We start from the raw sequence: 17,960 nt of genomic DNA, 5'->3' as shown, positions 1-17,960 counted from the left end.
AGAAAGAAAAATAAAATTAACACCTAAAACAATAAAACGAAGAAAAATATATATAATACACCATTAAAGAAAATTAAACTACTTAAAAAAGAAAAAAAAAGTTGGAGATATAGTACCAAAATATGTGAAGAAATTCAATATCAAAACCTCCCTAAAAAAAAGTGGAATGCTTCTTCCATTACGCCTATTACCCAGCAACGGTACCGAAAACAGTTTGCGACTTAAATACTGCTCCCAAGTGCTAGATTGTCGCGAAGTAATAACTTGGAGAGTCCGAGGTCGAATTCACGGGGAAAAAAGAATTGATTACAAACCACATAATAAAACTAAAATAGTAAAATTATATTGAAGAGAAATTTTGATGGCTTGGTAATAAAATTTAGGTTTGAGAGAAAATAACAATATATTAAGCCACTAAAGTTTAGGGATCCACCTTCTCAAAAAAAAAAAAAAAAGTTTAGGGATCCACACACACACATCTATTGGTAGTATTAACAATATTTATTTAATAACTCAACTAAAATTCATATAGTAGATTATCTTAATCGGATTATTTAGAAATAAGAATTCAAGAAGTAATTTTCTAGTGCAGTTTTATAAAATTAATTGATTTTAAGCAAAACAAATTAGTGAATTAATTCGCAAGGAATATTAAGCATTTGACGTACCTAGAGTCTATGCTAAATCAAAAATTATATAGAACTAAACTTTTATAGATAATTAAATCAATCAAAAACACAAGAAAATAAGCATTAAAACCATAAAATAATTGTTAAGAACATACCAATAAACCATTTGGTTTCAACCATTGCCTTAGCAAGGCTTCTAGCAAGCTATTACACCAAATAAAACTCTAAAAATTCTAAAGAAAATTTAAGAAAACCTAATTTTCTTTCTAGGGCATCTCCCTTCTGAATTTTGCCTTGAAGAGCCTTTAAATAGGCCAAGTAATCCTATTACAAGTTGAATTCCCATTTGGAGAAAATTTTAGGGTTTCAAGCCTCACTTAACCGACATTTTTGCCCTTTTAAATTCAAAATTCGGACTTTTGGTAAACTACAAAGTTGTTGCCCTTTAATGTATCTTTCCAACCCAACTTGAAGCATCTCTTAAAGCTCAGATTTGTGTGAAAACTCAAGAGCTTGTTCAAACCCCCAAATAAAAATTATGGCTAGATTGCTTTTACTCTTACTTAAATTAAGTGCGGAATAGGAGTAAATGATCGCAAACAACCGATACAACTATCCTAAGCCATATTCATACAATATCAACAATAAAAGATAAGCTTAAAGAGTAGGGAAGAGAGATGTAAACACAAGATAACATCGCGATGTATTATCGAAGAGAAAACCAAAGAATTCGGCGAAAAACCTCTTTGCCACCCTCCAAGCTGTAAATCAATCCACTAGAAAATAAGTTGGAGTACACGAATAACAAAAACCCTCCAAGCCTGGTCTACCCAATGTACTTGAACCCTCTAAACTCCTACTACCAATTGGCTTCTCGGAACCTTGTCTTTTCTAACTTTCCCGGATCCCGCAATTCAGCCCGATTGCATCCGCCAATGAATGGCTCCTTTCAATATTTCCCAACAGCACCAAAATCTCACTTGACACTCAGATTGGGTGTGGTAAGTGTTTGAGCTATCAACCTGTCATGGATTTAGAGATGGAGAGGTAGGAGTAGAAGAAAACCACAAGGAAATGTGTAGATAATTGTGGGTATAACAATATCTAACTCTCAAGTGTATTTTTTAGGGTTTTTCTCTCTGAAAAGCACTCCATACAATATGTAGGTAATGAGGGTGTATATAGTGTGAATAAAGACTTGGTAAAACAAAACATGACAAATTAGCAAAACAGAATGTTTCACGAGTATTTCGCGGGAAGGCCTTACCCCGAGATACTCATGAAAACTCCAGGCTAGCATGACTCTTTGCATTCTAGTCATGTGCTCTACACGTGGCTCTTTTGCGGGATAGCTTGTCGCGAGGCACTCTCGAAATCCACTTCTTCATCGTTTTAAGCTTGAGTCTTCATACTCTCTCACACTCATCCCTTACAATTAAAAACCCACATAAATACAAGGAAATGATTGAAGAAATTACAATAAAAATTGGCACAAAATTAAATCAACACAAAATAGTTGTAAATTACAACTTTACAATCTCAATTGGATATTTGAGCTTAAAGTTATGCCCAAAATACTAACAGATGTGTATGTTAGAATCTTGATCTAAATTGGACTTTTGTGCAAATTTCATCTGATTTCTTACTCCAATTGGATTCAAATTTAATTGGGTTGACCTTATTTAACTTCAATATGGCCCCGTACAAATAAAGTCCATTAGTTTTTTTCTTTACACAAACTCGTTCATTTAATTTCATTCTCCTATAAATAAATAAATAAACATATTTACATATTAAAATTCATTTAAGCATAAAATTAGTTATTCAATATTATTCCAAAACCTAATATAAAATTCATGTATTAACTCAAAATAAATATAATAATACTTTCTAATAAAGATATAAATATACAAAATTAAGCTATTATTATAATCTCTTTGGTCGCTCATAAGCAGGTCTAAGGCTAAAGGTTGATTTGGAAAATGGTGGTTTCAACCACCTTAGCCACAGGTATAAGGCCACAGTAAGGACTTGGGTGAAATTGCTATAAAGTTTGGTGTTTCGGTGGCGTGTGGTTGAAGGCAGAGAGGCGTGGTGGCAGGGGCGGCAACACTTGTTCAAGGGTGGCTTAAAAAAAAACAATACATATATATATATAATTATTTTTTATTAGTTTATTTTACACTTAAAAATATTTTTACATACATTGGCTGAAATCTTACACACTCTAATCACAGATCAGTACAACCTAAAACTAAACAACAATTAGACACTTAGTATATTATTTATGTTAGTACGTAATTGAAGAAAAGAATAGTAAAATTAGCAATTGTTCAAATATTTGATTGGTTAAGGTTAGACACTTAGGATGTGTTTGGATAGCACTTATTTTGCTGAAACTGAAAAATTATTACTGAAAATACTGTAGATAAATGTTATGAATGTGTGAGTTAATAAATAATATAGTGTCAGTGAGTTGCATTTTGTCATTTTAGTGTAAAATATTCTTATAAAAATAATGACAAGTGCATAAAAATAAATAAGTGTTATATAAACTTAACAAAATAAAAAGGCCACACGTAGCCACATTGACAATAGATAATAAAAATTGATAATGAACTATCATGTAATGATTTTAAAATATGAAAAATCGTAAAAGTTGTAAAATTTCATATATTTGCATTTTTTTTACTCGATATATTCAAGTATTTTTTTCTATTAAATTTTATTTAATTTAAATTTGCTAATGACCCCTTAAAAAGAATTCTTAGAGTCGCTACTGCGTGGTCACTATTGGAAGCTTTAGGTAGCAGATCAGTTTGGGTTTGATTTAGGCCATGGGTTTGCGTTGGGGCTTAGTGGGGATTTATGGGTGATCTATTTATGATTATGGCCTTGTAGTTAAAAAGTGCTTTTCACGGTCCGAAGTTTTCGCAGTGATGTGGACTGTATAATTTTCTGTGTATGGTTGTTTGGGGTGTCAATATTTAACACGATATGAATATGACACGGTATTTTTGTAGATTAGAGCAAAAAATTGGTCAACACACTTTAACACGGTTAATAAATAGGTTAATTTCATGTTAATTTGCTTAATAAAAATTGTGAGGACGAAAAACTCATAAAATCAACTTCCAAACGTTACTGCTGCTTTATTCATTTAAGAGTCCTCATACAATACATTTGGTAGAGAGGGTTCAACAACAAAAAACCCTTATTCGTAGTCTCTTGATTCCTATTTATACTATTCTCTGTTTTCATCGTAGCCTTACACCTTGCAATCTGCGGTCCTTTTCCCGTGACACTTGTCCGTCGGCAATGGAACAAGATTCCACTTTGCATCCCGCACTGTTCAGGTCATGTCCACATTAATGCGACGGATAGAGGTGATGCTCGCTAATTAATGCGGCCAGAATGGTTGTTGCCAAGCATTTAATGCAACCTTCCAAATCAGCCTAATACATCCAGATATTTGTAACATGTCCCTTATGTAGTTATCGTCCACGCCACCTCATCTTCGGGCACACCCGGAGAGACCTCATCTTTCATTCTAAATGTTGGCCTTTCTTTCTTCGGGTCCTCGGGTTCTTAGGTCCTCGGGTCCTCACAAAAATTAATGTCATTTTACTCTAAAATAAATTTGAATTCTAAATAAAATTTAGTAATTAAAAGACTTTTAATGGTTATATTGATAAATTCTTAGTTGAAACTCTAAAATCCTTGAAGCTTTTACCCAAATTTTTTTTTTTTTTACTTTATTTTTGTTAGATTGTGTATTAAACGGTTTGAAATGAGTTGTGTCATGTCAACCCACTTAATTAAAGGGTTGTGATAGAGTTGAGGGGGTTTGACATGATTATTAAATAAGTCGGGTTTAGGGTTAAACCATTTATTCGAATACCCATATATCGATGTGACACGAACATGACCCTACTAATACGAATTGTCACCCTAATCTTAGAATATGGTAAATGAGAAAATGAACGAACATGTGGTGAATGAGACTATTTTAAGGTTGTGGATGCTTGCGATGGTTGGAGATTAATGTTTACTGGTAGTTTTAAGTCGATTTCTAAGTGAGTTTATTATTGGATTTCTTAGTTTCTTGTTGGGTTTCGGTTTGAATGCCAAGAAAATGGTCGTGAATTTCTGTTTGTTAATATTTGAGAGGAGAGCATGAGACTCAACGAGGTGAAGCATTTTTTGATCATTTTGTATGTATGTCAGCATGTGTGTGTTTCCTAAGACAATCAAATAAAGGAAACTGAAAGTAAAAATAAATCAATAAAAATAATAGGAATAGAGTAAAATGTTAAAATAACTTTTTTACTAACGTGGACAAAACATTGACGTTTTAATCGTATTAAAACTGTCATTTTGAGCTATATATAAAAATACCTTTATTAACGGGCTCTCGAAAAAAAAAACCTTTATTAGAGGGAGATTCGGAGATGACAATTGAAGGTATTAAGAGCAATGTTCCGTCACTGTCTGAGTTTGGTAAGAGCATTCGTACTGGGCCTACGAAATACCAAATGTAAGGAAAATTTGGCATTCAGCCCAAAGAGCAATGCTCCGTCGCTGTCTAAGTTTGGTAAGAGCATTCGTACTGGGCCTGCGATATACTCTGAGTTTGGTAAGAGCATTCGTATTGGGCCTGCAAAATACCAAATATAAGGAAAATTTGGCATTTAGCCCAAAGGAGCTCAGCATCCGAAAGTGCAAACTTGTAAAAATCCAATTTTTTTTGTTATACTGCTACAATACCATCGTAAATGTATAATGGTACTGTAGCTAAATGGTAAACTTAAATATTAATATTTAATTCTCTCTCTCTCCTACTTTTTATTAAACAATTCCAATTCTCTCTCTCTGTCTCTCTCTCGTTATTTCTCTGCTCTCTTCCTTCTCTCTTCAGACCTAAAACCCATAGCCACCACACAACGGCAACCCAACTTAGTTTTGAAATAGCAAAACTTGATTCAAAGGCAAAACCACATCACAGTGGTTCATTTTTTTCCTGTGGGTTGTGATCCGGGTCATGTTTTGTGTCCTAGGTTTTGGAGTTCTAGTTTTTTTTTTTCCCTGTTGTGACGCTGTTGTAGGGAATTACCACGAAATTCCCAACCTGTGAGAAACAAAAAATAGAGAAAACGCATGTCAAAGAAAAATAATTACACGCACAAGACAGTATGTACGTAGTTCGGCAATTTGCCTACGTCCACGGAGTTGCAAATATTTCACTATTATCAGGGAAAAATACAAAGTACAACTTGGGCCATGGACTAAGCCTCAAAAAATCTCCTTTTAAAAACCACACGACATTATTCGGGTCAGGTCGGATCAGGTTGGGTTGTCAATCGAATCAAACATAACTAGACTCCACAAAGCCCAATAACTGTGATTCTCGCCAATGATGGGTTGATCAATGATGGAGGAAACGTTGATCTAGCGGCGGCGGTGGCGATGTTGATCTAGTGGTGGCGGTGCGATGTGGGTTTGGTCGAGGTTTTGCTCAACAACTGTCTAGGTTTTTTATCGGGGTTGATCTAGGTTTTTTTTTTAATATGGGTTTTTGTTCCTGTGGGATTTTGGTGGACAGTGGGTAGTGGGTAGGGGTGGGCATGGTGGAGGCGTGGTGCTAGAGGTTGAGGGAGCTTATGAGCTTGTGAGACCCACTGATATTAGCGGTGACAAGTTGTTGATGAGGAACTGAGAGTGAGTGAGAACCAAAAAGAAGCACAAAGAAAGAAAAAAAGAAAGAAAAGAAATGGAGGAGTCTGGAAGAAGGTGAAAACAAAAATGAAGATGAAAGATAAAGGATTGGAGGAGTCTGGAATAAGGTGAAAAGTAAAGGAATATATTTCATTGCCTTTACATACGCGTGTGGAGGAGTCTGGAAGAAGGTGAAAAGTAAAGAAAAGTCTGGAAGATGTATACACGTGTGGAGGAGAAAATTGGGAAAAAAATATTTAAAAAGTAAAAAATATATTTTTTTGTGTAGATATATTATTTTAATGAGTAGAATAAGAAAATAATGGTTGGGATGTTACGTGTATTGTAAAATGGTATAATATAATTGAAAACATAACTTTTTGAGATGGTAAAATAGGATAGGATGGCATTTTCGGATGGGGATGCTCTAATTTGATTGAGGATGTCAAACTACTTGTAAGCCAGTTTGCAATAGTGGAGTCTAGCCATACCAGGAGGCATGGTAATAGTGTCGCATATAATATTGCTAGACATGTTAGCGAGTTCATAGTGTGAATGGGGGATATTCCTCCACACATTTCTATTGAATTTTGGCAGAGTTGGCCATCCCCACTTAATAGCAATTATGGTGTTTATTCTAAAAAAAATACTAATATAAATGAAAGGGCTTTTTTAAAATTATAAAATAAGCTACTAATAGTCTAATACACTATAATTAGATATACTAATTTTGAAACTTTAAGCTATTTTTAAAAAAAACAACCTGGTAAAGAGAGGACAAAATTTTTCACAACTCGCGTTTTGTTCATAAAGTGAATTGTTCCAAATAGTACTTGTCTAAAATGTGGAAAAATTGTTAGAACACGTAAAATTGCATAATAACTTATATCACAACGGTTGACATGGTAGGTTATAAGCGGTGAAAAAACAGTAATTGATCTACATGAAAATAACAAACAATCAATAATTTGACACATAAAATAGCTGGGGCAAAATTTGAGGTGGTTTAAATACGACCAGAACTATTAAAAAAAAAAAAAAAAAAACCCGTTGCGGTGAACCGTGAACCCAAACTCACTCAGAAAAGGCTTTGTCTGTTCCTATATTTTGGACCGCTTCCAAGTACACTCTGGATCCTTCGCGACTATATGTCTCTCAATACTATAAATTTCCCAAAAGACAAAAAGGACAGCCTTTTTAAGTTGCTTGGTTTTGTGTGTAGCTGGAGAGAAATCATCCCAGTGGATAGTGCAAAATGGCTGCAGAAAAGGATAAGGAGAGAGAAGCTGAACAGTTTTTGTTGGACGAGAGTGGTGATGATGTTTTTGAATTGAACAAGAGTTATGGTGATGCTGGTGATGCTGGTGCTGGTAGTAATATTAGCAGCAGTGATATTGAAAATGTTGAAGGAGGTTTACAGGGTTCTCCTTCTAATTCTTTCATTTCTCAGCAATGGCCACAGAGTTATAGGTAAGTGTTTTCCACAATCTTCTCCGTTTGGTTTTGCATAAAAATTAATAATTTGAAACAGTCAAGAAGATACCAATTTCAAAAAACTTAATTTTGTTTTTATATATTCAGTGTAACGTCATTTAAAATTCTGTTGACTAAAATAGAATTTTAACTGAAAATTGACTCTCTCTCTCTCTCTCTCTCTCTCTTTCACTTGGAATGAAAAACATCTTGTATGTACTTTTTTTTTTTTTTTTTGAGAATTATTTAGGGCTTTTATTTGGACATTAGACAATATTGGATAATAATTTCTATTGAACCAAAGAGAGTTTGTGTAGTTTACTGTTTCTGTTTTGTTTTTTTTTTTGAGTGTTACTTTTTTTTTTCCCTTCTGAATAAAAAGTTTTTGTTGCACAAAGAACTAGCCCACAAAACTCTTTCAAATCAATGTTAATGAACAAATAATGCGAGGACTGCCTAGGTAGTTACAGACAGTGGGGACTAATAGTTTGGCAGATAAGTCATTAATAAGGTCACGTGTATATGTGGTACCTTCTAGCTTTTCTGCGTGACATGCATGAAAATAAGCCAGTATGTCAGACATGTTCTATGGTCACTAACATTTAAACTCCAAAACATTTATCAAGAATTAGGTAATGTCCGCACTTTATGCTTTTTTGGAACTAGGGGATTTCAACTAAGCTTAGATTGTCTAATTAGTAGGCTTGCGTTTTGGTTTTAGCCAGTAATCCTGTTCAACTTATGAGTTTTCATTTCAACCTTAGCCTACATGTTATTTTAAGCATTAATAACATGGAGTTTTCATTTCAATTTACGAGTTTTCATTTCATAGTGCTGAACCGAATTTACAATATAATCTAAAATCAATAGTTTATGGTATCAAATAATTTTGTATATTTTATTCAGATTTAGTTTGAAATATATGGAGTTTCATTTCATACTCTTCAGTCTTCAATCCAAACATGTGTCCAGGTTGTCTTATGTGAACTTTTAGAATGGCAAAAGTGTCATTGCTACCCCTTGGAAGTGTGTGGAAGGAGGAGCTTGCCCATTTACAAGGTCATATAACTAGACTGCATCAAAGCTTTGTGGTTTAGGGGATGATGTTTCTGTTAAGTCAATTTGCCTATGTTAGAGGGACCATAATTTACCCTAACAAGGATATTGGTGAACATGATGAGATTTAAGATGTCAATATTGAATAGCTTGGTGAATATTGTGAAATATATATATATATATATATATATATGTATATATATATGTATTACTGTCCATAGCCTGCTTATGTGTTAATTTTCAACACTCTTAAAATGGAGGATGGGTTTAGGAAATCACATTCCACCAATTATATGTTAAGTTCAGTAACCTATGTGGCAACAAATGGTTATCATGGTTATTGGTTAGAGTGCTCTTGGATATTTTAGGCTGCGTTTGATGACACATAGGAAGTACAAATATTTATCATGCTCATATGATACATAATACATACCAAGCATTATATTACATATAATTTTGGGTGTAGGGAAGTCCTTTGCTTCTAATATTGTGGATAGAAAGGGAAGGGGAATTCGTCATGGTTTTTGGCTTGCTATAAAGCTAGGGTCCTGATCAAGCAACTAGTAGCCCTATCTATCCACCTATCTAGAAAGAATATTTTGAGTACCTATGATGACTCCATCTGCTGGCATGTGATATTTGAAAAGGATCTAGTCTTTGCAAAACAAGGTGCTGGCCAATATGAACTTATTGGAAATTACGTTCTTGAGATACTTTTTCAGTCAGTTTCTATGTTCTATGAAAAGCTGGAAACGAATGTTTTGCACACATGAACTAAGCAATGTGATGCAAATTCTAGAATTATAGAATTGAAAATGATTTTTTTCACACACATGAAAAGAAGAATAAGTAACTTAGATAGCTTTTCCAATTGCCACATCAATATGTCCTACAGTTTGGTGGTTAAATTGATAAGACACCCAAAGCATGTGTATGTACTTTGAGTTCATCTGAACAAATTATCAAGTACGATGTTGTAAAGTACATACATAAAAAACAAATTACTAGTGAGGCAATGTGTATTTTAAGTCATGTTTTATAGATTGGATACACTCAAGTGCTCAATGTTTTTTTTTCGTCTTTTGGTCATTTTCTTGCAGAGAGACTACTGATTCTTATACCATCGCAGCATCACCAAGTTTTGGATTTCTTGGTCTTGGTCCAAGTGTTACGTCTTTTGGATTTGACAGTCATTCTAAAAGTAATTTAGACCTTGATGGAAAGTCTCCTTTATTGTCTGATTATGAAAGAAGTTATCAGAAGCAAGACTTGGATAGGATCTCAAGGGCACAATCATCATTGTCAGAGAAAGCCTCATTTCATAAGCAGGTTACTGGGGAGTTACCCATTGCTCATGGTTGCAGCGTTACTCAGACTGTCTTCAATGGTAAGCTATGATATTCTAGTGTTTTTGTTACTATTAATTAGATATCTGATCTGAGCCTCTTTTTGATACATCATACGTTCTAGTACTGGTGGAGCAATTCCTGATATATGTGAAAAGGTATCAAATAACCAATACTCATCATCGGAAGAGAATGATTGATGAATAATATAAAGTTTAATAGTTTTTTATCTATTATGTTCTCATTTATCCTTACTAGATACCAGGAAGCAGAGATTCAACTTCAAGTAATGACATAACTTACTGAAATTATTATGAATGAAGTTTTTGACATCTGTGTATGTTTTATAATTTGAACTTATTATCTTCTGACCGTCTTTGGAATAGTTTTATAATGTCACTTTTTTTGAGGCAGGAATTAATGTGCTGGCTGGAGTTGGGCTTCTTTCTACACCTTACACGGTGAAAGAAGGTGGCTGGGCAAGTTTGTTAGTCCTAGTTTTTTTTGCAGTTGTATGTTATTACACTGCCTCCCTCCTGAGATACTGCTTTGAGAGCAAAGAAGGCATCATAACCTACCCAGATTTAGGAGAAGCTGCTTTTGGAAGATATGGACGTCTTTTCATAGCTGTGAGTTGCTTGTAACTTCAAATGGAAGCATGATATCTTGTTTTTAAATTGATCAGGCTAGTTCTTTATAGTTGTTGATACCAAACTGTTGCTTCTCTATATTTTCCTCCTTTACAGGTTAAGAATTTATTTGGAACATCTTAACTCTTGAATTAACATCGATTAGTATAAATGGATGGATTCAATTTAATCTCATGTTTGGTTAGTTCATTGTGTATATACAGACATGATAATTTGTCTACAATTAATTTATTTTGAATTCTATTGTTTAGCCCTATTCTCTTATGAACTTTTTTGAAGTGTTAATCTTGGGAGATGAAAATGAATTATTTTACTCATCTTCTTGATTTGTTTTGTGTCCAATATCTCTGATCTTATTGATTTTTTGTTATCCTGGTGCAGATCATTTTGTATGGTGAATTATATGTAAGTGACACATGATTCTGAATCCTTGGATTATATTCCCTTCAATCTTGGTCAAGTTAATCCACTTATTTTCCATATTTTCAGTCCTATTGTGTAGAATTTATTATTCTGGAAGGAGATAATCTCACCAAGCTATTCCCTGGAACATCATTGGATTGGGCTGGTGTTCATCTGGACTCCATGCACTTGTTTGGAATTCTAACTGCCCTGATTGTTCTGCCAACCGTTTGGTTGAGGGATCTCCGCGTGATCTCATACCTTTCAGGTATTGCAAACATGTTCTGGCAGGCCTCCATTGGTTCTTGAAATTGCACAGATATCTGAAATCTTGTCATCTATTTTGCAGCTGGTGGGGTCCTTGCAACAGTTTTGATAGCCCTATGTGTACTTTTCCTTGGTACAACAGATGGAATTGAGTTCCCTCAAACTGCTCAAGTAGTGAACTGGAGTGGCATTCCATTTGTCATTGGTGCATATGGATTTTGCTTTTCTGGGCATTCTGTGTTTCCAAATATCTACCACTCAATGGCTGACAAGACAAAATTTAGCAAGGCACTGATAATATGGTAAACAACTTTGTTGTTTAGATTGGGCTCACATTGTACTTATCTTCTATTCTCACATGACTTGACTTCATCTTTTTGTGCAGTTTTCTTTTGTGTGTCTTGATATACGGGGGTGTTGCAGTGATGGGGTATCTCATTTATGGTCAACATACGTTGTCCCAGATAACTTTGAATATGCCACCAGACGCTTTTGTTTCCAAAGTTGCAATTTGGACAACAGTAAGTATGAGATTGTCATGGAAATGCAATGTTTGTGTTTGAACTTGGGTCATGAACATTTACGTGGAATCTAAGCTTGGCTTTCCTGCTTTCTGCAGGTTATTAATCCGTGCACTAAATATCCTTTTTACAAATATTACTTATTTATTGATATCAAATTAGGCTACATTTTTTAAATCATTATCTGCATTCTTTTTATTATTTTTGTTTTCTTAACATTGAACAAATATGCACTATTGATGAACCCTTTGGCAAGGAGTATAGAGGAGCTGCTGCCGGTTGGAGTTTCAAATAGTCTCTGGTGTTATGTTCTTTTAAGAACAGCACTTGTCGCTTCTTCAGTTTGTGTGGCTTTTCTTCTTCCTTTTTTTGGTAAATAATCTGACTTAAGGCAAATACTTCAGTTCTTAGTTTCATTTTATATTATTAGTTAGACAGTAAAAGTTATCAAAATATTATCAGCGAACTGATTTGGTTCTGGACATAAAACTCGTCTACCATATCCTGCAATTAAATATAATATACTTTTGTTCGACATAAAAGCACATGGTCTTCTTAAGTTATTTGATTGTACAGTTGGAATATAACCTAGTCAGCAATTAACTTGATCACGAATTATGCAATCTGAGGGAAATCATGTTATCTGATTTCATAAGAAATCAAAACAAATAGATGAAGGTTGTATATCTGTACTACTTTTGATGAAACGAATGAGTGGTCAGCTAAGTGTTTTGCATTTTGACAACGTACATGATAACTACATTACATTCTAGAGTCAATTACACTTCACAGTGGAATAGAAGGTACAAGATTGCTTGATGCTAATGATATTCCTGTGAATTATTGATAATTATTCTTATGTGATAATAATTGTAGTTTTCTAAATGTTCTGGGGTTTAAAGGGTTGGCAATTCAAGTCGGATTGAGCCTCTTGCCCAAAGCTATGAAGCATTTTGTTTGAACCAAGCCTAGAGGACCTTGCAATATGTAATGAATTGCTTAATCACTGCACAAGCTATGAAGTATGTGCTGCAGTCCTGCAAGAATCCTTTTAATTAAATATAAGTAGTTCTATATTACATGTACTTCCAATGTGGTGTCAAGTAACTTGTCCTTCGCTGACCCTGATGCAATTGGATTGGCATTTTTATAAATGGATTAGGATCAAGGTTGGATTTAATTTAAATTCTAAATTAGATCAGCTAGGGGTTGATTCTTACTAGGTCATTTTTTAGCTAATGCCACTTTGGAGACATTGCAATTTTCAGTTTTTATCCTGCTGACTAATTTATATACAAAACATAAATAATCATGCATCTAAATATGTTTCTTGTAATTAATTTTTCTAGCTTTCAATTTAGAAACGTTTTATAGGTGTAACCTGTAAGGATTTGGTGGAAATAGCTGCAACATCTGATTCATTCTTTTCCAGCTTCAACAACTTCCTGGGCTATCAAGTGAACTCAATTACTTAATAGTCTCTTCTTCTTTTTTTAATGGTTGCAGGTCTTGTTATGGCTTTAATTGGTTCTCTCTTCAGTATACTTGTGGTAAGCTTTCACTTCATTCAATATATGCATAGTTGTAGTCCACATCAATTTCATTTAAGAATTCCATACAATCAGTTTTTTATATCATTCTAAACAAAGTTGTCAAAATCGGGATCCTACGTAGGATCGGATCGTGGATCGTGGACCGTGGATCGTGAGATCCTACATTATTTGAGAAAAAAAAACAAAAAATATACATTGGTATTTTAAATAATCACATAAATTATACAGTCATTGATATAATTACCATACATCACTACATCCATTTGTAAGCAACATTTAAAGAGGCTAAAAACCTCAAAATGTGACACTCTATAGGGATATTTTTTATTTGGATCCAACTGACACTCTCTCTACATTAGAGTAGAAAATTTTAGTCTATTGAAATTTTATTTTTCATTTAGGTTCAACTGAGTCTTCTATCAAGTTAAAGAAAATTACAACAAACCAAGGTCATTTGGGATCATCAGAATCGTACGACCCTACCGATCCTGAACGATCGAAAAGATTCTTGAAAGATCCGAATCATTTTGGGTGGGTGAGATCATAAAATCGTAGGATCGTAGGATCTAGTTCGGGATTTTGACAACCATAATTCTAAATATTTTAATGATGATTCTTCACAAAACTCTTGTAAAGAAAATTTTACTTAAAGAAAAGGAATTTTGTTTGACTTTATTAAACAAAGATTCTGGAGGGCAACATGACGCAAAAGATCATTAATTTTCATAAGCCATTGTAGTTTGATATAAATGTTTCCGCATTTGCAAAACACAATTTCACTTGGTTTGTGGTGTATAGCCTGCATTGTTTCTGAAATGCTGAGTTATGCCAACCAACATGACATAATATGTTTTAATGGATGGATGTGTCTTTGATCCAGTCAATAATAGTGCCAGCTCTATGTTTTTTAAAAATCAAGGGGCATAGAGCTACAAGGACACAGGTAAGCAGAGTTTCACCCTCTCTCTCTCTCTCTCTCTCTCTCTCTCTCTCTCTATATATATATATATATATATATATATTCTTTATTCAAAATCATCTTGGAAGAAAATTATTCTATACATATGGGGGAAGAATCTGACAGCAATTTGGTGCTACACAATACCATGTCACTTTAGATAACGGCTGATATGAAGACTATGGTTGTGGGCTCTGTTTACTGCTGATAGGACTAATTCCTTAAAATTTAAAAATATGCCCATTACTAGCTGTAAACAGTGGAACCCAAAATGATACATGAAAATATCTCCTTTATGGCATGGGGAAATCTAATGATGGGAAAAATAAAAATAAAAAATAAAAGAAAAGAAGGCCATTAGGTGGACCTAGAATAAACTAATTTAATAAGATGGTGAGTTTTACTTCAACAATGAAAGTGGTTAGGACAGTGAATACTGACTCAATAGCAAATGTAAATTTAAATTCATTGATTATCCCCCTGCAAAGTGCCTTTCAAATCAGAGGAAAATAATTTGTTTTAGGAGGATCTTAAGGCTGAATAAATGTAATGGCAATAAGTAAGACCTGAATCCTGAGATTTATCAAAGAAGCTATCAAACTGGTCCTTCAAGTCCCTCTTGGTTTCTTAAAACAAAATTTTTTGAGACAGTTATTCCTGGTTTATATTTTTCCCATGCAAGACTGGTTCTTACAGTAAGACCACATAGGAGACTTATTAGGGATCCATATACAAAACACGTTTCAATATTCTTTTTTTCCCCCTATTTGCTTGCACTCTTCCAGAAAAGCCAGTGCCTTTTATGTTTGCATGTTTATCTTTACTTACTATCATGTCCTCTTCTTTCTTTTTTTCTTTTCATGTGTATATTGGTTTCCTTCCTTTCTTGACACTATTTCTCTTCACCTACATAATCAGATTGTTTCAAGTACCACAATAGCTGTATTGGGTGTCATTTGTGCAGCTGTTGGAACATATTCTTCAGTGTCAGACATTGTGAACAGTTACTGAAATATTCAAATGGTTCAACATGTCAATAATTCTGGTAAATACCCATCCCTGTGGTACGTGCATTCTCTTTGCATCACACCAAATATTCAAGTCTCAGATTATAGCCAGCAATTAGACCTTTTGAATGCTGAAACTCATTATATCTTTAAATGTAGCCTTTAAGGACTTGTATTAAACACATTTTTTATGGTAATTTTTGTACTGAATACATTGATGTTATCATTTGTAACATTGAAGAAGATCAGCAGTCACTCTAGATGTAATTTCTGTAATGATGGTAATTATGTCCTTCGCTTACTGCAATCCCTTTTTGTGTTTTTAATACAAAATAGAAATTCTACTTTAGCATAATCTAAGTGTATATGTATATAAAGCTCCATCATAGAAACTTGCATCTTGGCCCTTGACTCTTACACCTCACAAGCACTTATATTTGTAAAATGACCATCGTATCAAGGGTGCGTAGAGGCAATCCCTTTTTGTTTTTACTCTCTAATACTTTGTGTTTGTGTGCACACAAGTCTTGGTGTGTATCTAATTTACTAAAAGCTAGTGTTTTGAGTCTTTTGACCTAGTGTTGTAAGAGAGCATGGACCTTTTTAACTGAAAAGCAATTCTAAATCTGTACGCTAGGTTATTTTAAGCAATAAAGCCATTCCTCATAGAGTTTGTAGCATCTAATTATAGATGGCATTTCAGATACCCTTTTGTCTTCATTCTCAATTCATATCGTATATCATGTCCTACCCTGCAACCAAATCCTCTTATAAAGTAAAGCTCTTTAATTTTGACGAATCAGAGAATGACATGTTAAGGGGCAATAAATCTAAGAATGTTTTCTGGTTAGAATAGAAGTGGCATTCATCATTCCCTGGTAAAAGTACACTTCAGAGTTGGCCTTTCAGTTTAGCCTTAAGCCAAAGGCATTACCCTAGTTCAAGAGAGCCCCAAACAACTCATCCAAAATATTAAAAATAATAAAGCACTAAATGTGAGTGGAATTGCTAGTGTGTCAAAAAGGCCTCTAGAAATCAAGATTTTGGTGTTTTCCAAATCAATGAACATGAACGAAGATTCAACCAAGGTGAGTGTTGGAACATGGTGGAACAACTTTGCATTCCACTTTCAAGACAAAGTAGGCAACTTATTACCATTATTATTAGGAAAAATTACATAAAAATGTTCTGAATTTATGTAATATTTCTCTGCAACATCATTTGAGTGTAGTTTTTCATTCAATTTCACTGGAGTAGACACTGGTTTGTTGTTGCTCATACGGAACCTTTTCGAATTAAATCCTAGGTTTTTAATTTTGTCAATTAAAATCCAGAATTTATGCAATCATTTATACATATTTGAAGTTTTTGTTCATTTTTGTTTATTTGGGTATTAATGAAGTAGAGAAAAGTGGGAAATTATTGATTAACTTCTGTGTTTTACTCAGAGCTTGTTCATAAATAAATTTAGTAGCTATTGAATAAAGAGCGCAGAGAGAGAAAACTCCTCTTAGAGAGTGAAAGTTTTGTTTAGTATAAGGAAGTGATGGCTAGAAAATCAAAACTAATTGCTTAAGTTTTATCAAAAGTTTCGCCATTTTCTCTACTTAGTTATTGCATAGAACAACGAGGAAATGGATATTAGATTCAAACTGAAATTGTTTAATAAGTATGAGACTTTAACAGTGGCAGCTGTAGGATATATTTTTAGGGGGTTAGTAAGAAGATGCATATTGTTTATTGCATATTGTTTAGGCGGCTCTAGGATATATTTTTAGGATATAAGTTCATTGCATATTGTTTATTAATACAATGAAGATACTAATTATTGTTGCTAAGATTAAATCTTGGAAATCATCTATTGTTTTAAAATACAATAAACATATTAATTCTTGCTATAAAATGAACTCCAAGCGAGATCTAAATACAATAAAATTTTATGTATTAGTTTATTTCAAATTTGTTAAGATCTAAATTGGTTTTTTTTTTTTTTAAGATTTAAGATGAACAAATTTATACTTTTGTTGTTAGGATTACTATTTTCACTCCCTCCCCCCCAATATTTTAGATCAAATTGATTTGGTATGAGTTTTTTTTGTGTTAAGAAGACCAAGATATTGTCAAGATGATCATATTCAAGTTTATTTCAGCTGGGTTTAAAAAAATTAAATCCAAGGTGTTCAAAATTTTATTTTAGGGGGGTTCAAATAAAAAATATATAAAATTATTTTTTGGCCCAGCTCAGGAGGTTCATTTGAACCCCCTAGGCTGTACCTAGAGCCGCCCATGGACTTTAATATAGAAAAAATGACTTTATTATAGAAAAAAATATATTTTAAAACAAAAAACTATGACCTGAATTAGGGTTTAAACTTTGGGTCTT

General features: G+C 33.6%; 1 protein-coding gene across 2 annotated transcripts; it reads left to right on the top strand.

Moving 5' to 3' along the window:
* Positions 1-7,445: 7,445 nt before the first annotated feature.
* Positions 7,446-15,884, top strand: LOC142609795 (amino acid transporter AVT1A). 2 transcript variants are annotated; one of them, XR_012839685.1, is made up of 12 exons: positions 7,446-7,814; positions 9,974-10,260; positions 10,634-10,848; positions 11,251-11,274; positions 11,359-11,539; positions 11,621-11,840; positions 11,924-12,059; positions 12,158-12,177; positions 12,294-12,431; positions 13,566-13,609; positions 14,493-14,555; positions 15,489-15,884. XR_012839685.1 is itself a non-coding variant. In XM_075781515.1 (12 exons), the coding sequence occupies exons 1-12, from the start codon at positions 7,600-7,602 to the stop codon at positions 15,579-15,581; spliced, it is 1,644 nt and encodes a 547-aa protein (XP_075637630.1). In that variant the 5' UTR covers positions 7,452-7,599; the 3' UTR covers positions 15,582-15,884. The 2 variants fall into 2 exon arrangements, 1 of the variants encoding a protein (XP_075637630.1); XM_075781515.1 differs by having other exon boundaries at positions 7,452-7,814; positions 12,158-12,181; positions 12,290-12,431.
* Positions 15,885-17,960: the final 2,076 nt, after the last annotated feature.

This window comes from Castanea sativa, chromosome 9 (assembly GCF_040712315.1).
Source record: "Castanea sativa cultivar Marrone di Chiusa Pesio chromosome 9, ASM4071231v1".
Classification (NCBI taxonomy): domain Eukaryota; kingdom Viridiplantae; phylum Streptophyta; class Magnoliopsida; order Fagales; family Fagaceae; genus Castanea; species Castanea sativa.
Note: the sequence above shows the minus strand (reverse complement) of the source record. Positions and strands in the feature narration are given on the sequence as shown.